Consider the following 21445-nt stretch of genomic DNA (forward strand, 5'->3'; position numbering starts at 1 on the left):
TTTAATTTCTGAATGTGGTTCTATACATTTATTCTTAAATGTCAGAATGTATAATAATATGGGTGCCAACTGCAAAATGAAAATTCAATTGGCTTTTTCACATTGTGTTTAGCTTCTCCTTTGATACCATCATGCATCCCAATAGGCTAAAATACTGTAGCCTCATTCCTAGCTCAGAAGGTGAGGTGAGCCAGTGAAAATACTGAGGGACCTGCAACAGTGTGCATCTGAAAAAGAAATAAAAAATACTTCAGTACTTTTTAAAAATGTGTCAATTTTCCTATCAGATAGGTTATTTCATCTTATATAATTTCCTTTCTAACTTTTCCAAGAACTGCTGCTGATGGTAAAACAGCCCTAACAAATTAATGAAATGACAACAGAGTCATGCACACAGTTAGGAATTACATCAGCAATTTGCATGAACCTCTGCAGCACCAATCACTTCTTCTACTGCTTGAAGTTATACCAGGTCAGTTGAATAATCTTTGATTAAAATATAACTACACCGCGGCGGTTGTAGTAAGAGTGTCAATGTGGCATGCTAACGTGGCTTTTTTTTTTTGTGCAGTTATATTTTTGAATAAAAGCGCACGTGTTCTCTTATTTGTACCTTTTGTGAAAGTGTTTCTTTGATATATGGACTTCAGGCTTCATACGTTATATAGTTTATGCCTACATTTTGTCATTTACTATTAGAATATGAAAAACGTTTCTGTTTTAAAAATGTGTTTGCACAGACTACTATAGAAACGGAACACACATGAAATGCGTGTATTCCAAATAACGCTAGAATTATTTCCACTCTAAAACTCCACTTCAATCCCAGATAATCAAATCAAGGCAAGGCATGAGCTAGGAGAAGTTCGTTCTAAGTCGGTGGGGGGGATGGAATAGCTGGCTGCTAGTAGCTTTTGTTTATTAGCACATTTAGATGACAAAAGACTCTGGCGGAGATGTGCAAACGGATTTAAGACGCGATTTAAGGTGGGACGGATTTACGAGTTTTTTCGTAGGCTCTGGTAATTCTAGTGTTAAGAAAGGTAATTCAGCCACCACAAACTTATTTAGGCTACGTGTTTAACTACATAATATTGCAAGCAATTTGGTATAGTAGTTTGGTATAATAGACTTTGGACTGTGGTTGTGGGTTTAAATTACACAACTGACACTGTGTGACCATGAGCAAGTCACTTCACCTGCCTGTACTCCCATTTGAAAAACAAAAGAAATATAACTAATTAAATGTTGCAAGCCACTTTGGATAAAGATGTCAACCAAATAAATGTAATGATTTTGTAAAATAATATTAAAAGTATCATCATCAAAACATGTATTTAATATACTCTGCTAATGCATTCCATTCCATTATCACTGTTATTTTAGAGTAAACAGTAAATAAAAACAATTTTAACTACTTCAATTTTCAAAAGAGTTATTTAAGTCCTTAAATGCACCTGTTCAGTCATGTATACATATGTTATTTAGGCAGGCAGTGAGCTTGTCTTTATACTCTGTGTAACCAGCAGAGATCTTTATTCAGAGCTGGGAATTGTTTACATAGCAGTGCAACATGTACTTATATTGGCAAATCTGATGTCATGGTTGTGGTATATAATTATTGAAATGTATTAAACCTAAATCTGAATCTTAAATTTACAGTGAGCTCGCTTCACTATCAAATATAACAGGCTATGTTTGTACAGGCAGCATTTTCAAGTAAACCAGTATCTATTTATCTGTCTTTCCTTTTTGTGGTCTCTAGGTTTCCTAAAAAGAGAAGAAGAAATTTTAAATCCTCTTAATTGAAACATCAAGTTTCATAAAGATCCTAGCCTGTTCTCAGACAATGGTTTTAGTTTCAATCTCCCAGTCCTGCTCCTCAGTAGTGAAACAATTGCAATATGTCAGATCAGCAGACCCGTCAGAGCATTAGATGAATTAAGCATGATTGTCAGAGTTTTTTCCTCCTTACTGAACCAAGCACGATGTATAGATGGGGGTTGGGGAGGTTTTCCAGGATTGGCTGCAATACATCTGTGCTGTGAATTAAGTGTGATTGTTGCCTCAATGTGGGGGTGTGGTGCCGTTTCGTCTGAGGTTGGCTGTGGCCCAAAGTTGTGAAATGCTAGTCTGGTAAATGCTTTAGACTGAAGTCGGTTATTTTGACTGTAACTATAATTGAATTGTAAATGAAGATCTGGTTGGGGAATGTGATTCACTCTATACAATAAGATGTCAAACTTTAAACATATCAGACTCTTTGTATTTGCTTACACCATATTTCATAAATATAAGAATACCTCAGCCAAACTCTACTGGTTATGAATACTGTCCACCTGATTGTCACTGAGTCTTTTGTCTAGTTCACATTTACATAAGTATGTATGGATATTGCTGGAACAGTAGTTACAGCTTCAGCCTCACAGCTCAAGAAGACTTGTTTTAAATCTCATGTGTGGTGTTCTCATGATCACCATGAATCTGTGTGTGGTTTTCCCTCAGGTTTTTTAGTGTTCTAAGGGTCTACTGTGGGATGACGGTTTTCCACTTTGATTTTGTCCTGTGAAGCTGAATGCATTTGTAGGAGTACAGTTTAGCTATTAGCTCTGCACCAGTGGTTCCCAAACTCAGTCCTGGGGATCCACTGTGGCTGCAGGTTTTTGTTCCAACCAGATTCGCAATTGGTGATAATAATCGATAACAACTGATCTCATTTATTTAGCTGGTCTTTTTTTATTCTTCTCTTATTCTGCATTCAGAAAAACACAACAATATGGCACGGTGGCGCACGGTGGCACAGTGGGTAGTGCTGCTGCCTCGCAGTTAGGAGACCCGGGTTCGCTTCCCGGGTCCTCCCTGTGTGGAGTTTGCATGTTCACCCCGTGTCTGCGTGGGTTTCCTCCGGGTACTCCGGTTTCCTCCCACGGTCCAGAGACATGCAGGTTAGATGCACTGGTGATCCTAAATTGTCCCTAGTGTGTGTGTGCGTGTGTGTGTGTGTGCCCTGCGGTGGGCTGGTGCCCTGCCTGGGGTTTGTTTCCTGTCTTGCACCCTGTGTTGGCTGCGATTGGCTCCAGCAGACCCCCATGACCCTGTAGTTAGGATATAGCGAGTTGGATAATGGATGGATGGATGGACAACAGTATGGTTTTTACATTTATATTTAGAAATATTTCTATTTTTTTCTAAAGCTATAAAAGCTTTACTCTCTTTTGTTGTTTTCCTATTATTTTCCTCTTTTCCTGTGTAGTTTGCTCCCTTCATTTAACCCTAATAGTGACAATTAGCAGTGACTTCAGTGTCAGACCCACTAATTAGTAAATTAAATAACCAGATCACCTGGAAAAGCAAAATGAAAATTAGGTTGAAAATACTGTGTAAAATGAATAGACTCGACACACTTAAAAGGGTTTGGGGCAGCCACCCGTATATTATTCCTGGCTGCAAAAGAGTCTTTTAAATACAGAGATGTTCTCTATACAGAGTCCAAAACAGAACTGTTCATGGTTTGTCAAGATGGTGGTTTTAAGGGATAGGACAGGAAGTGATGTAAGGGAACCAGAAGTGATGTTCTTCATTAGTCAGAGTAGATGCCGGAAGTGATAATCTTCTAGGCGCCGGAACTGGAAGTGATATTTTTCTGGGTGCCGGAACCGGAAGTGATGTCTTCTGTTCTAAATCAGACAGGTTTTCCTGTGGCTGGTCTGCAGAGATAAAGTTTAGTGCACCCCGCCACCCCCTGGCCTGGGGTGGAATTACCTTTGCTTGGTTCATACAACGTCTTCCTAGTTGCACGTGTGACATGGCCCCCCCCTCAGCCCAGACCCATCGGGTCGGGCGTACCGGTCTGAGAAGTCGTGGCATCGAGAAAGGGCATCAGCATTGGCGTGCAGTACACCACGGCGATAAACGACCAAATACTTATAAGGCTGCAGATCTAAAAACCACCTTGTGACGCGTGGATTGGACTCCCTATGCAAGGCCATCCACTGTAAAGGTGCATGGTCTGTCACAAGAGTGAATTCATGCCCCAAGAGGTAATATCTCAGCTGAGTAATCGCCCATTTAATAGCCAAAGCTTCCCGCTCCACTTCCGCATACCTGTTTTCACGATCCAGCAGTTTCCGACTCAAGTACATAATGGGGTGTTCAACTCCATCGACACTTTGGCTCAGCACGGCTCCAAGACCTGTGTCCGAAGCGTCCGTCTGGAGGATGAAAGGCATAGAAAAGTCAGGCGCTTTCAATATAGGAGCTGACGTAAGGGCCATTTTCAGGTCACTGAATGCAGCCTCTGATGTCTCATCTCATACCACATGATTAGGTTTCCCCTTCCTTGTGAGGTTTGTCAAGGGCATTGCTCTCTCAGAGAAACAGGGTACAAATCGGCGATAGTAACCCACTAAGCCGAGAAAGGCCTAAATCTGCCTCTTGTTCATCGGACGGGGCCAATTCAAAATGGTATCTATTTTAGAACACTGTGGTCTCACCATACCCCGGCCCACTAGATAGCCTAAGTATTTGGCTTCGACCAACCCAAAGTAACATTTCTTCAGAATAATACGAAGACCAGCTTTTGCTAGTGACCGCAATACAGCTCGAACCTGCTGTAAGTGTTCCTCCCATGTGTTGGAATAGATAACAACGTCATCCAAATAGGCAGGACTATATGAATTATGAGGACGGAGCACTTTGTCCACCAGACATTGGAATGTCGCAGGTGCCCCATGTAATCCAAATGGGAGAACATGATACTGCCAGTGCCCACTAGGGGTGCTAAACGCTGTCTTTTCCTTAGCGGACTCCGTTAAGGGAACCTGCCAGTACCCCTTAGTCATATCTAAAGTAGTCAAGAATTTAGTGTTACCTAGCCGCTCGAGGAGGTCGTCCACTCACGGCATCGGATAGGCATCGAATTGGGAGACTTGGTTAAGCCGACGGAAGTCATTGCAGAACCTCCAACTTCCATCAGGCTTACTGACCATGACAATAGGACTGGACCAGGGACTATAACTTTCCTCAATCACACCAAGGTCCAGCATGCATCTGATCTCCAGCTCCATTTCAGCCTTTTTTGCTTCTGGAATTCTGTATGGGTGTTCTCAGACTATAACCCCAGGTTTCGTCACAATGTCATGTGCAATCAGGGAGGTCCGTCCTGGACTTTCACTTACTACCTCAGGGACAGACAGGATAAGTACTTCGAGCTCCTGTCATTGTTGGCGAGTCAGATTATCTCTGAAATTAAGGTTTAATTTATGAGCAAAGAGGGAGTGGGGCTGTCCGGAGGAGGGCTCGAGATCCCTGTCCTTCCACAGTTTCAGCAGATTGACATGATAAATCCGCTCGCTGGGACGACAATTCCGTTGTTTCACCAAATAATCGACCAATTCCTTTCTCTCCTTAATTTCATAGGGGCCTTGCCAATGAGCCAGTAATTTAGAATGTGAGGTAGGAACTAAAACCATGACTCGATCTCCTGGGTGGAACTACCGAAGAGACGTGCCATGGTTATAGCATCGGACCTGGGCTGCTTGCGCCTTTTCCATATGCGTTTTCACTATTGGTCTAATCTTTTCAAATCTATCGCGTAACTGTGTGATATATTCCAATACATTTATTGACAGGAGGGCCTCTTCCTCCCAGCATTCTTTTAAAATGTCTAATATGCCCCGGGGTTGTCGTCCATATAGCAATTCAAAAGGTGAGAACCCCGTGGAGGCTTAAGGGACTTCCCGATATGCAAAACGGACGAGGGGGAGGAGCTGATCCCAGTTCCTTCCGTCCTAGTTGACTACCTTACGTAACATTTGCTTGAGAGTTTCATTGAACCTCTCTACAAGACCGTCGGTTTGAGGATGATATACAGAGGTTTTTAAATGTTTTATTTGAAGTAGCTTGGCAGTCTCCCTGAACGTCTGTGAGATAAAAGGCGTCCCTTGATCCGTCAGGATTTCTTTATGGATGCCGACATGCGCAAATACACCCACCAGTTCCCGTGTGATAGCTTTTGCAGTAGCTGAGCGCAGTGGAACAGCTTCTGGAAACCGGGTAGCATAATCTACCTGGACCATTATATATTTATAACCTCTGGCTGAGGGTTCTAGGGGTCCTACTATATCGACCCCAATACGCTCAATAGGGACATCTATTAAGGGTAATGGAACTAGAGGAGCACGGTCCCTCCTAGGAATCTGCCTCAATTGACACTCCGGACAGGATGTACAAAAGCGGCGGACCTCCTCATTAATTCCGAGCCAAAAGAATCTGAGCTTAATCCGCTCAAGTGTTTTTTCGGGTCCCAAATGGGCTACCAGGAGATGGGTATGTGCTAATTCACAGACTTGTCGCCGGTATGTCCGTGGTATTAACAACAGTGACCTCATTTCCCCCTCATGGTCAGCTACCCGATATAACAGATCATTATTTAACACAAAGTGAGGACCTTGTGGCATTGGATATAATGTGTGTTAGCCATCTATCAGAACGACTGCATTCTTTGCAAACTTAAGGGAGTCGTCGTTCCACTGCTCCCTTTTAAATGAAGCTGGGGTTTCATCCCGAGTCGACTCCGCGCTTGATGATGACGTATGTGGCTGAGATGTCCCAGGTGTTTCCTCGTCATGACCAGAGGCTGAACTCCGCTCCCCAGCCGGCTGTAAACACGGCGTGGGAGAAGTTGAGGGCGCTGATTCCGCGTCCGTGACTAGACCTAGTGATTTTAGGAAAGAAGCGTCTGTGCTACCGCTTTTAATGTCTACCCAATCTCTGCCTAATATCACGGGGAAGGGAGGACTATCCATCACCTTCACCATCAACTTTTTTAATACGCCGTCCTGACATATATAACATCTGGCGGATTTATAATTCCGGACATCCCAGTGAATGCAGGTAATGCGGGTTTTAATCTTTAACCATTGTCGTGGTAGTACCAGATGGCAAGCAACAATAGAAATGTTACTGCCGGAATCAAATAAAGTTGTAGCTTTAATTCCATTAACTAACACTTCTCCTGTATGTGTAAAGGCCAGAGGGTTAGCGAGTGAACACCGTGCCTCCCCCCATATCACTCCGCAGACCCCGTTGTTGCTTTGCGGAGCCTGCCGACACGTCCCAGGTTCCACCTGAGTACACTTCGCATGGTAGCTCCGAGACTCTATGTTAGGGACGCAAGTACGCCCGGGTTTACACGAGTCCCGTTCTGATACTGCCAAGCCGGTTTCTGCCGGTTTCTGCCCTGAGGAGTTCTATAGCCTCGGCTAGCGAGACAATATCAGTAAAGCCCCGGGCCGGCTGGGCAATTTTTCCAGGTAGGGCACGGAGCAACAAGGCGCAGGCTACCACCTTACCACTTTAGCCCATAAAGCCATGGCCTGCTTTTTTACTGCTTGAGCAGGTTTATAGGTCCAGGCCATTAGGTTTTCCACCTGCCAGCCTGGGTTTCTCCCACCTTTATCAAAAGGCTTGCCTTTTGTGGGGTATTTAGGGGCAGTCCCCATACTCAAGAGACCATAATAAATCCTTGATGTGTTCCCAAACGCACCAGGCTCTATCCTGTGGTTTCCGTTTCTACTTTTCCCCGGACCTTTAACAGGATGATAGGTCGCAGCATACTCGAGTTTTCCCTGACACGCCCCGACCGACCCCCACTCAGCAATTCGGGAGCGGTACTTACCTATCTGACATTGGGTGTAGTGTGTCGAGTCTTTGTTTTGTTCTGACTTCCGTTCTCTCCAGGAGGTCACCATCTTGCCGAATACGCCACTGTAAAATGAATAGACTCGACACACTTAAAAAGGTTTGGGGTAGCCACCCATATATTATTCCCGGCTGCAAAAGAGTCTGTTAAATACAGAGATGTTCTCTATACCGAGTCCAAAACAGAACTGTCGATGGTTTGTCAAGATGGTGGTTTTAAGGGATAGGACAGGACGTGATGTAAGGGAACCGGAAGTGATGTTCTTCATTAGTCAGAGTAGATGCCGGAAGTGATAATCTTCTAGGCGCTGGAACCAGAAGTGATATTTTTCTGGGTGTCGGAACCGGAAGTTATGTCTTCTGTTCTAAATCAGACAGGTTTTCCCGCGGTTGGTCTGCAGAGATAACAGGAGAAAGTTTAGTGTACCCCGCCACCCCCTGGCCTGGCATGGAATTACCTTTGCTTGGTCCATACAACGTCTTCCTAGTCGCACGTGTGTGACAACTGTTAATAACTTAAAAAAAACTACTACTATTCCCCATATAACAGCTTATTACATTTTAGTAAAAATTTACCAAACTTAATTTGCAATTTCTACATTGACTCTAAAACTTCTAGAAACTGGGAAATAATAACTCACTTAATTAGGCTAAGAGTCCAATAAAAAATTAAAGTTGGTTGGAACAAAAACCTGCAGCCACAGTGGGTCCCCAGGACTGAGTTTGGGAATCACTGCTCTATACCAATGGATTTGATGAACTGAAGGGTCTGCTCTCAAATCTTCAGATTGCTTAATTAATAAATGTGCCCTGTGAAGGACTGTTGCTCTGTTTAAGGTTTTTTTGGTTTTGCACTACGGTAGGTTAGGCATGAGCTTTTTTGAAACCTGATATTAGGCCTGCTATTTATTGGCTAGGCAGGTTTAGGAAACCAGTCAGTGAAATTCAATACAGTGACACATACAGTATGGTGAACTGACTTAGAGATAAAAGTACACTCATACAGCTTCTTTTAAAAATATGTGCTGTATAAGTTCAAAATTAAACTGAAAAATCAACTGACATGGGCAATATGATTGATTGTTAAGTTTGTTGAATGTCTGTATGGAGTCTGTATGTTCTCCATGTGTCTGCATCGGTTTTCCATTGGCTACTCCAGTTTATTACACATATCCTCAAAATTGTGGGGTTGAATGTGTTTGTATTTCTCTGTGTAATTTTATGTGTCTGAATATCGTGTGATGGACCGGTGTCCTATCCAGATATGATTCTTGTCTTGTACCCCTATATTGCCAGGTTAGGCTCTGGCACTTTGAAACCCAGAACTGGATTAAGTGGGTTTAAGAGTTTTATGCTTTGTACATTAATTTCAATATTACTCTTCTTTTATTTTTTTGCCAGTGCCTTTCAGAGAAACACCCTCATACTCAAATCGGCGGCGAGTGACATCAAGTGGCACCCTTTCCTCTCCACGCACCTTGCTGCGCTCTGCTAGTGACAACAACATCAATGTTGAAGGTCGCCCATCATACTCCCCTGTCCCTTCACTCAGGAGTCTACCACCCCAGTTGGCTGGACAGCAAGGCCAGGAAGTGGCTGACAGCAGTTTGCAGAGCACTGCCAGCTCCCGCAGCTCTCACTCCCGTTCACCCTCTTTGCAGTGTGTCCAGGAAGAGAGGGAGCCTGACAATCTCACACTCAGGAGACACACTAGAGGCAGACACAGGTGAGATCACTGTACTCTTATATTTTCATAGAAGTAGATACTGTCCAGTACTGTGCTGTGCCATAATTTATAGGTTTAGCCATCATTTTCTTTGACCTAATTCTTAGCTCTACTTTCATTGTTGCCTTGGGATAGTTAAGGCAACTGGAAAATTAGTTTAGCATTATCTAGACATGTGCATCTGAGATAAATTAACTCCATTTTAAAAGCTGTATTTAATTTAAAGATGGTTGTGTACTGCCTATGATTGCTTGTCAGTGGTGTTTCTCCAAAATATATTAATTGGGTCTCTCCTTTTTTAATAATTTTTTTTGGCTTTTTAACAGCAAAATCCCTTCGCACCTCTCCCATTAGCATCTTTTGTTTTGTAAATGTGTCGATCAGCACAAGCAGCAGGCAGCCTGCTGTCACATTCCCCGCTTTGACGGAGCTCAACTCGGGCAAAAAGTTCTCCCAGTGCAAGACAAGACTCCTTATCTGCATGTAAGGTTCCTGGAGTTGTAAAGGGTAAATAATACAGTATATCGTTATTTGGAATACATGCATTTCATATGTGTTCCGTGTCTACAAAAATCTGGGTAAGTGTAGGATGAAAGGAAATGAGAGGCAAGAAGTGCTGAACACATACCTAAAGAAGAAACATCTTCCATGTTCTACTAATAATGACATGAAGTGTATAATGTGTGAAGACTTTAGCCCAATTATCAAATAAGCACATGCGGTTTTGTTTAAGAATATAACCAAAAAAAAAAAAAAACATTTGATGTACATGTTGCTGTCAATGAGTTAAAAACCCAAGCTCAAATGTCAAGTGACAGGAAGATTATACGTGTTCTTGAATGGTGCAGAGGTAAGAACTGCTGCCTTATAACCCAAAGGTTCCGGGTTCAAGGCCGGACACTCTTTTTTTTAAGTAGTGAGCTGCTATTATTATTATTATTACTATATTATAATAAAAACATACACTTCATTTGATTCCGTCACACCCGGTGCAAATTTTGGCTATTTGTAAAAGTTAGCAGCTGTTTATTTATTATTCAGTTTTATTCTCTCAGTGATGTTCACGTGGTACAATGAACTTGCCTCTCCCTCTCTGAGTAGATGTCATTTATCTCTGTTCTTTTCACAAGAGCAGCGATGACCACAGTGGGTGCTGTGGTTGATACCTGCTCAGAACTATTTGTTGTACCGGCAATCAAAGATACAATGTCCCGTGACCGCTAACAGACTGAACAAAGGCAGGACCATGATAACAGACAGTTTCTTCACAGCACTTTCGCTGGCTAATAGACTTGCTGCACCACAATGCAACTCTGCTTGGCACCATAAAGTAAAATGGGACTTTTACCTGCATCTATATTCACTTTAGTATCTGAGCAATTCGCCACGCTACTGTTTAGATCTGGCAATGTCATGCTGATGGTGTATACTCCCCAAAAAGAAGATGCCTTTGATTTCAGTCCGTAATAGCCGTTGTAAAGTTTTGCTACCTGTAAAAGACATTGTTGAAGGAATACAAGCAGACACACAAATGCTGGTGAATCATGTCTTCTGGGTATCTTGTTGTCACTTGAATGTATTGTTTTTCAGTTTTATTCTTTTTTAGCGTTTAAGCCTTTTAGGTGAGAGCATACTTTCTTTCTCTTTAATTCGTGATTCAGGCCTTTAACATTCCAGCTCACAAAGTTAACTGTCCCATCATGGAGACATTGATTCTGAGTTTTTAATGTCATTTTATAGTCTTAACTGGTAGTGAGGCAGTTTTAATCTTAATTTCAAAATTCCCCATGAGTTATTGCATTTTAGCCTATTGTTGCATTGATATTTATAGTTATAGGGATTAGAAGAATAGATTAGATATAGCCTGCTCTCCTTCTCTCCCCCCCTTATCCAACCCTATTTTGCCTCCCCACATGAGGCTTGATCCCACTTCGCGATGTCCCAGTCCTCTGACATACGAAGAGACAGAGCACGTCCAAAACAAAACAAACCCCACCCCGCAGCGGTGTTTGAGAATTACAACAAAGAGATATCTATTGCAGCTGAATTCTAAATACTGTCTGCCGAAAATATAATCATTAACAGTCTTTAAGCTTAAAATAATCTTCAGCAATTTTCAGATATTAAGATAATAAAAGAATGAACCCTGGGAATGATTTCAAAAAGTAGTCTAGGATAAACATAGTAAATCCTAATGTAATAGTATAAATGTAATAGTAATCTAATAGTAGAAATAGCAATAAACTAAGAGTATAATGTTAAACAGTCTACTTTAAGGTAGTAAAAAAAAAAAAAAAAAAACCCAAACCTTACTTTAATTAATTCCACACTCATGTCTATAACTGTAATTAAGACATAAACATATAATGTCCAAGTAAAGAAAAGGATGTATAATTATAATACCAGTCTCTTTAAAAGTGGATCCGACAGCAGATGATAGGTCCTTCCCATGCCTTGACAGAATACGGCTCCTTATTAACTTTCAAAAGAGTGTCGGAAACAGCTTCTTTAGTTCCTTTTCAGCTTCCTCCTAGCAACTTTTTAATGTTAAAGTAGGCTGCGCGTTTTGCAGCTGTTAATGGTGAGAAGTCGGGGAAAACACGAATAAAATTATTTTCAAATATAATCTCTTGCTTGTGTCTTAGAAGTGCCATCACATCAAGCTTACATCGTAATCGCTCGAAGCGGACAATAAAAGACCTAGGTTTAAAGGTGCTTGATCTGTATATGCGATAAGCTGCTGCTATCTCAATGTCGAGTTTAAAATCATCTCCAATTATTTTAGAGAGTAATTCTACTGCAAATTTCACTGGGCTTGACTTGAGCTTTCTCGTTTCTCAGGTATACCCTCAATTCTTATATTATTTCTTCTGCACCCATCTTCCAGGGCCACAAGTCTGTCTCCAAGTTTTTTGCTTTCGGAATTCGCAGCTGTAGCTTTTCATCGGCGTTAGACACCAATTGTTCCACTGTTTCAACTCGAGCCGTGAATGCCTGCTTAATGTCATCCAGCTGATCTGTAACATCATTAATCTGGTCGGCAAGTATTTTCAGTTTGGATCTATTTTCTTCTATGTGTTCCTCTAATTTCCCCAACATGCTTTTAAAGTTCACATCAAAACGTTTAAATAGACGCGTTTCCCGGTCTTTGTTATCCTTCTTAAGCTCAATGTTAGACTTCTTAAGCTCATTCTTAAGCTCATTCTTGTTATCCTTCTTAAGCTCATTTATGGCCGTAGCCATGGCAGTGGCCAGTGTAGCGATCATCTCTTTCAGTTCGGACAGTTTGTTTCGGATTTCGTGCTCTGCGAGTGGAAATGCAGCTCCTGTTACAGCAGGTGCTGCGGGCTCGCGATGAGTAGATGAGAGTACATCCTGCAGGGCCTTTTCTAGTCGCGAATGATCCTCAGAAATCGGCGATCCATCGCGACCTGTATCACTTGCACCTTCGCTCCCATTTTCACTCTCGACTGGAGACGATACAATGGAGCGGGGGTCCCAGAAAATCTGCGCATTGGTCTGCCTGTTCCAGGTCAGTCTCCGAGAGGCCATACCTTGCACTCGGACCGGATGTCTGTCCAGACTTTGATGCAGCTTTAAGTTTCTTTTCCGGTTCTTTCTGACTTTTCTTCTGTTAATCATGCTTGTATATTGTAGTGGAAGTTCCTTGGTCGGGTTAAATACAGGATACCTCTAAATAATATGAAATACGTGGGAAAATAAAGCCGCTGCTAGCGGAGCTGTGCTTCAGACGTCCATCTCCTATAACGGACAAGACCAACTCCCCAGTTTTATTCTTGAATTAAAGCACAATTGTTTCGTTATACCTTTGCGAAAGTGTTTATATTCCAGTAACCACTTGAATGAGATCAAATCTGTCTCTGCCTCTCTCACACACCCACACATTCATACATGAAAACATCACTATTTGAAAATGCTATCCCATTTGAACATGAGTTATCATTTGATCATGTTTTTTTTCGATCTTGCCTGTATAGTTTTTAAATATTGATGTTTTCATATATGAATGTGTGTGTGTGTGTGTGCGTGTGTGTGTGTGTGTGCGTGCGAGAGAGGCAGAGACAGATTTGATCTCATTCAGTTAGTTACTGGAATATAAAATAAACACTTTCGCAGAGGTATAACGAAACAAGTGTGTTTTTATTCAAGAAAAAAACTGAAAAACAATAAACTCAAGTGACAACAAGATACCCAGAAGACATGATTCACCGGTATTTGTCTGCTTATATTCCTTCAACGATGTCTTTTACAGGTAGAAAAACTTTATACTGGCTGTTACAGAGTGAAAGCAAAGGGATCTTCTTTTTGGGCACATACACCATCAGTATACTAGCGTGGTGAATTGCTCACATACTAAAGTGACTATAGCTTATGATGCCAAGCAGAGTTACATTGTGGTGCAGCAAGTCTTTTAGCCAGTGAAAGCGCTGTGAAGAAGCTGCCTGTTGTTACGGTTCTGCCCTTGTCCAGTCTGGTAACAGTTGCAGGACATCGTATCTTTGATTGCTGGTACAATAAATAGTTCTGAGCAGGTATCAGCCACAGCACCTACTGTGGTCATCCCTGCTCTTGTGAAAAGAATGGAAATAAATGCCATCAACTCAGAGAGGGAGAGGCACGTTCTTTGTACCACGTTAACGTCACTGTGAGAATAAAACTGAATAATAAAAAAAAACAAGCACTAACATTTACAATTAGCCAAATAAGGAACCCCGGGTGTTACAGACCTCAAATTAAATGTATGTTTTTATCATATAATAATAATAATATTAATAATAATGGCAGATCACTACTCAAATCACAGTGCGCCCAATCTCAAACCTGGGACCTTTGGGTTATAAGACAGTGGTTCTTACCTCTGCATCATTCAAGAACATGTATAAACTCCCTGTCGATTGACATCTGAGCTTGGGTTTTTAACTCATTGACAGCAACATGTTGATCAAATGTTTTTTTTTCTTTGGTTATATTCTTGAATAAAAGTACCCAAGTGTTTTGATATTTGGACTAAAGTCTTCACGCATTATACACTTCATGTCATTATTAGTATAACATGGAAGATATTTTTGTTTTAGGTATGTGTTCAGCATTTCTTGCCTTGCATTTTCTTTCATCCTACACATGCCCAGATCTTTGTAGACATGGAACACACATGGAATGCATGTATTCCAAATAACAATATACTGTATTATTTACCCTATACAACTCCAGGAACCTGCTACGCAGATAAGGAGCCTTGGCTTGAGCTGAGAGAACTTTTTGCCCAAGTTGAGCTCTGTCAAGGTGGGGGATGGGACAGCAGGGTACTTGCTGCTTGTCCTGATCAACACATTTACAAAACAAAAGACGCTGATGGAGAGGTGTGAAGGGATTTAAGGTGGGCCGGGATTATGAGTTTTTTTGTAGGCTTCATGGATTTTTGTGTTAAATTACATTACAATGGATTATTTATAAGTCAGTTTTATATACAATGCCACATCTTATTCACATCAAATTTAACATCCTCTTCCCACCCTATGTGATTGTTTTAAAGAAACTCACTTAAAAAAAAAACTTACTGATTCCTTAACACTGTACACCTCATGGAATGGCCATTCACACCTTTTTGTTTTCTTTACTCTTAAGAGATAAAATGGTAAATGGTTTAAGTACATTGCAACCATGCAGATGATTTAAATCATCGTTCCCTAAAGGAACAGTGAGTTTAGGGGTGGAAAAGAGATTTTCAACAACTGACAAGGGAGCATTTGTGTGATCTATAGGCAGCATCTGGTGTTCATTAATGTAGAGGTAACTCTCTGTTAGTGGAGCGCAGTGCGTTACACCTGAGCTTAGAAATCATTTCATACTTGAAAAGGGTCTCACACATTTTTATCATCTGACAAGTTCAATGCCAAGAAATGAGTATCTGGAAATAAACATCTTTTATAATATGATTTCTTAATGGAAATAGTTGAGTTAAAGTGTTAGCTGAAAACAGCAACATTCAGATACTCCAAAAAAAAAAAGAAGAAAAGAGGCAGATATTTTTAATGCACTGCAATGAGCCTTTTTAGTTTGTTTTTGTTTGCTTCTGCCATATGTTAGATGCCTGCTTCAGATTATAGACCAAGAACAGAGCATATGTGAAGGGAGGAATTCAGTAAATAGTGAGGCGCAGTGCCGTCAGTAGTGTACATCTGTGATTCCCTTCCATTAGTTTTTGTATAAATAATTACTTTTATAAGAAAACACAGTTGAACAAAATCTCAAAGCAACACAATTTTATTGACAAATGCTTTGTAGTTCATATGGTTTATATTTAAATGGGCTAAAACTGCCAAAAGCTAATATATTAACAATTTACCCTAGGGTAGCATAATTGTTAGTGCCGGTCTCATAGCTCCCCAGTCCTGATTTTGAATTCTGGCCCCATCACAACTTTGCAGAGTTTGCGTTGGCCTGTTTTATCAGGATAAGATGCCCTTCCACAGTGCAAAAATTGTTAAGGAATTGCTTGAGAAGCATGACAAAAAATTCAAGGGGTTGCCTTGACCTCCAAATTTCCCAGATCTCATCTCAATCGAGCATCTGTGGGATATGCTGGAAAATCTGATTCATGGAGGCCCCAGCTTATAGAACTTAAAGGATCTGCAGCTAAGGTCTTATGGAGTCCATGCCTCGATGGGTGAGAGCTGTTTTTGTAGCCTGAGCGGGACCTGTTCAGCATTAGGCAGGTGGTTTAAATGTTGTAGGTGATCAGTGTATAAAAATAGCAATAGTAACAGCAGCTTTAAAATGGTAGTATATTCATCAAGTATTTACCTAAGTTTTATTTGAGTAAGCTAATACTGGTATTCATAAATATCAAAATACAATACTGGGCTTGGATTTTAATGTGTGATTGAAATGGAATTCATCCATTTTATAGTAATGGGATTTCAGCATAGGGTTCATAAAGAATATCATTATGGTCTACTTGATTTATCTTACCATGTGCATATGACAAATTTATTCTCAGTTTGTCTTTAGTAACTGTAAAATACTGCTTAAAATGAGTATTGAACATTAAAATGGAAGCATTATTATATCTGTACTGTTCAATTTGTGAATTCAAAGATCATTTATAATATTTTAATTTTAACAAACTGTTTAAAGCTGTTTTTGTAACATACTTTTAAAATCTGATTTGTCAGAGAATCCATCAGTTAAGTTCGTAACATTTGCTACTGTACAATTTATAGATTTATATTTGCATCATTAGCTGGTTAGCTTACAAAAGAGTTAGTTCAATTTTCAAATGTCACAAAATCCTGTTTTTTTTTCTTTTTTTGCAATTGTCAAAACTTTAATGGCCTGTGTGAATTAATCAAAACTTATTGGTTTTAAAGTAATCATTTATTTCATAACTCCTCTAAAACACTCTTTGTTGTGCTGTTTTTAGAGTATCTTCCATGACTGATAGGACTAGGTAGAAATGACTGATTCCATAATTAGAATATTAACTAGACCTGCAGTGTAACTGGTAGATTGTACTACATTCATTAATGTACCTTTCAAATAAATATGTGACACATGCTTTTCTTTGTTTGCCACATTTTAGGGATTATACTAATGAACATTGGTTTGACTTCAAAACTACACAAATGATAGAAATGCCATGTTTGTACATTTGTATTTAGCACTGAAGTATGCTGTTTTGCCCGTTCTGCTAAGTGGCACAATAACAGTGCTTAGTGCTTCCAAGTACTTTATCTATTTTTTGCTATTAATGAATGGAACAGCTCATTTAATCGTTAGTGTAGACATGCCAAATAGCCACTCTGTTAGAAACTTGCCTTGATTTTTTTTACTTACTACAAGTGTTGTTAGCACTGCCACTGTTTACAGTCCTCTGCGACTCTATTGGTTAGAAAATGAATGGATGCTTAAATGGAAATTTGTAGATGTTGTTGATACAATCAGACAATGATTGTGAAGGCCTCATTCCTTTTAGGGACTGTTTAGGACACGGTATTTAAAAGATATTCATCTTGTAATGTTTTTGTCTCCTCATACAACTTTTTGATGCTACTAGCTGAATAATTAAAACTCACATCTGATTGGTCACGTAAATGCGCCCCCAAAGCACACAAAAATCTAGATTTGCCAATAAACGTTTGTTGCTATTTTTATATGTAGTTTTCACTTACGTTTTTCTTGCATATTATTGTGCCTTCCAGAGTAATTAACTACTTGCAGTCACCCATGAGTGTAGTACAGACGTTCACTACTACCAATACTGTAAATTTTAATGCTTTCAGAACTTTGATAATGACTTGGTACCAAAGTAGCAGTTGTTGTTGCAGTATATCAAACAAAAAGTTTACATGGCTAGCACCATCTTAGGTGCCCCTGCCTTGTTTTTAGGCAATAATTAACATAAAACCCGTTGGTGTGCACCTTTTTGTTCATCTCTCGTTATCAATGTCCTCTACTTGGCTGCCTTCAGCTGCTACTGATTCAGTATATTCTCCATGATGAAGCTTTCTTTCTATCTGTCTCTTACATAGGAGGGACCCCATAGCATTGCATTCTAATGGCAGGCATGTTATAGCTGAAATTAAAATTGTAATGTAATGTGTATAATAATTTGCTGAAACATTCACAACATAAGGCACCCACACTTCCTGAATTATTAGAAAAAAGACATACCTTGATCTTGTCTTTAAATCACACCGAATTTGTAGCCATTTAAATGATGTTCAACTCAATAAAAGGTGATGAACGTGTGACTCAAACAGAGGTGATTTAAGGAACAAGAATTGTCATTTTGAATTAGATTTCTTAAATGGGATACTGGGTGTTTTTCTGGGTTCTTGAATTTACATGCAATTATTTTTCCTAAGCCATTCTTTTCTCAAATAAACAGTAAAAGTAACTTGCATTGTTCAACACATTGGATAGGACAAACTGGAATCTCCAGTAAACAAGTGTTTTAGCAAGTGGCAGGGATTTTCAGAGGTCTTTCTTTTAGAAGTTCTCAACAGGAGAATTATTGGGGCTGTTTAATAAGATTAGTGCACATAAATCATCAAAAATCTGTCAGTACATTATCAGGTCAAAACCAGATTCTAAAAAATGAAACATGAATCAAAACTAATAATTTCTTCCCTATTACACTGTCATTGTTTAAGTGTAAAGTCTGTTATAAAGGTCAGTTCAAATTTCAGACAATTAATTACGCATGGCACCAAATTTTACACTGCAGCCACTCCAACATCACACACCTTTGATTGTACACATTAAATTACTTGACAGTATACTGAGTCTGGTACCACAAAATTGCAACGCTCAAGGTTTTGCTCCACAGAAAATGCGGGCACTCATGGGGAAACATTGACACAAAATAGGGACACAATGACATCACCAAGAGAATGATAAAAAATTAGAGCCAGTAGATAGATAGATAGATATAGAGATAGATAGATAGATAGATAGATAGATAGATAGGATAGATAGATAGATAGATTGATAGATAGATAGATAGATAGATAGATAGATAGATCTTTATTTGTCCCCAGGGGGATGTTTGGCTTTTTACAGAAGTTCTTAAAATAAATAAATGAATAAATAAATATGTAGATAAATAAGTAAATAAATAAATTTTACATACACACTTTAGTCTGAAAATTCAAAAGAATGAAAAGTTCGGACTTGGCTGTCACTGTCACAGTGAGGCATTATGCAGATGTATTGCTGTTGGTATAAATATAAGAAAAAATATCTAATATTAAAATATGAACACCCATCCATCCATCCATTGTCTCCCGCTTATCCGAGGTCGGGTCGTGGGGGCAGCAGCTTGAGCAGAGATGCCCAGACTTCCCTCTCCCCGGCCACTTCTTCTAGCTCTTCCGGGAGAATCCCAAGGCGTTTTCAGGCCAGTCGAGAGACATAGTCCCTCCAGCGTGTCCTGGGTCTTCCCCGGGGCCTCCTCCCGGTTGGACGTGCCCGGAAACACCTCACCAGAGAGGCGTCCAGGAGGCATCCTGATCAGATGCCCGAGCCACCTCATCTGACTCCTCTCGATGCGGAGGAGCAGCGGCTCTACTCTGAGCCCCTCCCGGATGACTGAGCTTCTCACCCTATCTTTAAGGGAAAGCCCAGACACCCTGCGGAGGAAACTCATTTCAGCCGCTTGTATTCGCGATCTCGTTCTTTCGGTCACTACCCATAGCTCATGACCATAGGTGAGGGTAGGAACATAGATCGACTGGTAAATTGAGAGCTTCGCCTTGCGGCTCAGCTCCTTTTTTCACCACGACAGACCGATGCAGAGCCCGCATTACTGCGGATGCCGCACCGATCCGCCTGTCGATCTCACGCTCCATTCTTCCCTCACTAGTGAACAAGACCCCGAGATACTTGAACTCCTCCACTTGGGGCAGGATCTCGCTACCAACCCTGAGAGGGCACTCCACCCTTTTCCGGCTGAGGCCCATGGTCTCGGATTTGGAGGTGCTGATTCTCATCCCAGCTGCTTCACACTCGGCTGCGAACCGATCCAGAGAGAGCTGAAGATCACGGCCTGATGAAGCAAACAGGACAACATCATCTGCAAAAAAGCAGTGACCCAATCCTGAGCCCACCAAACCGGACCCCCTCAACGCCCTGGCTGCGCCTAGAAATTCTGTCCATAAAAGTTATGAACAGAATCGGTGACAAAGGGCAGCCCTGGCGGAGTCCAACTCTCACTGGGAAACGGGTTCGACTTACTGCCGGCAATGCGGACCAGGCTCTGGCAACGATCGTACAGGGACCGAACAGCCCTTATCAGGGGGGGCCGTTACCCCATACTCTCGGAGAACAGGATTCCCCGAGGGACACGGTCGAATGCCTTTTCCAAGTCCACAAAACATGTAGACTGGTTGGGCAAACTCCCATGCACCCTCCAGGACCCTGCTAAGGGTATAGAGCTGGTCCACTGTTCCGCGACCAGGACGAAAACCACACTGTTCCTCCTGAATCCGAGGCTCGACTATCTGACGGACCCTCCTCTCCAGAACCCCTGAATAGACTTTTCCAGGGAGGCTGAGGAGTGTGATCCCTCTGTAGTTGGAACACACCCTCCGGTCCCCCTTCTTAAAGAGGGGGACCACCACCCCAGTCTGCCAATCCAGAGGCACTGTCCCTGATGTCCATGCGATGTTGCAGAGGCGTGTCAGCCAAGACAATCCTACAACATCCAGAGCTTTGAGGAACTCCGGGCGTATCTCATCCACCCCCGGGGCCCTGCCACCAAGGAGTTTTTTGACCACCTCGGTGACCTCAGTCCCAGAGTTGGGGGAGTCCACCTCTGAGTCCCCAGGCTCTGCTTCCTCATTGGAAGGCATGTTAATGGGATTGAGGAGGTCTTCGAAGTACTCCCCCCACCGACCCACAACGTCCCGAGTCGAGGTCAGCAGCGCACCATCCCCACCATATACAGTGTTGACACTGCACTGCTTCCCCTTCCTGAGACGCCGGATGGTGGACCAGAATCTCCTCGAAGCCGTCCGAAAGTAGTTCTCCATGGCCTCCCCAAACTCCTCCCCACGCCCGAGTTTTTGCCTCAGCAACCACCGAAGCCGCATTTCGCTTGGCCTGCCGGTACCTATCAGCTGCCTCCAGGGTCCCACAGGACAAAAGGGTCCTGTAGGACTCCTTCTTCAGCTTGACGGCATCCTTCACCGCCGGTGTCCACCAACGGGTTCGGGGATTGCCGCCACGACAGGCACCGACCCACCTTACGGCCACAGCTCCGGTCAGCTGCCTCAACAATAGAGGCACGGAACATGGCCCATTCGGACTCAATGTCCCCCACCTCCCTCGGGATGTGGTTGAAGTTCTGCCGGAGGTGGGAGTTGAAGCTACTTCTGACAGGGGGCTCTGCCAGACGTTCCCAGCAGACCCTCACAACACGTTTGGGCCTACCACGCCTGACCGGCATCCTCCCCCACCATCGAAGGCAACTCACCACCAGGTGGTGATCAGTTG

At 41.8% G+C, this 21445-nt stretch overlaps 1 protein-coding gene across 14 annotated transcripts in view; it reads left to right on the plus strand.

Annotated features, from left to right (window-relative positions):
- The window catches only part of shank3a (SH3 and multiple ankyrin repeat domains 3a), a 1882192-nt gene that overhangs the window by 1086772 nt on the left and 773975 nt on the right, over window positions 1-21445 (plus strand). For all 14 annotated transcript variants that reach the window (XM_051931529.1, XM_051931540.1, XM_051931542.1 and 11 more), the window contains one exon: window positions 9103-9427. In XM_051931529.1, coding sequence (XP_051787489.1) covers window positions 9103-9427 — 325 coding nt within the window. The remainder of the gene's footprint in view (window positions 1-9102; window positions 9428-21445) is intronic.

The sequence above is a fragment of the Erpetoichthys calabaricus genome, chromosome 1, assembly GCF_900747795.2.
Source record: "Erpetoichthys calabaricus chromosome 1, fErpCal1.3, whole genome shotgun sequence".
NCBI lineage: Eukaryota > Metazoa > Chordata > Cladistia > Polypteriformes > Polypteridae > Erpetoichthys > Erpetoichthys calabaricus.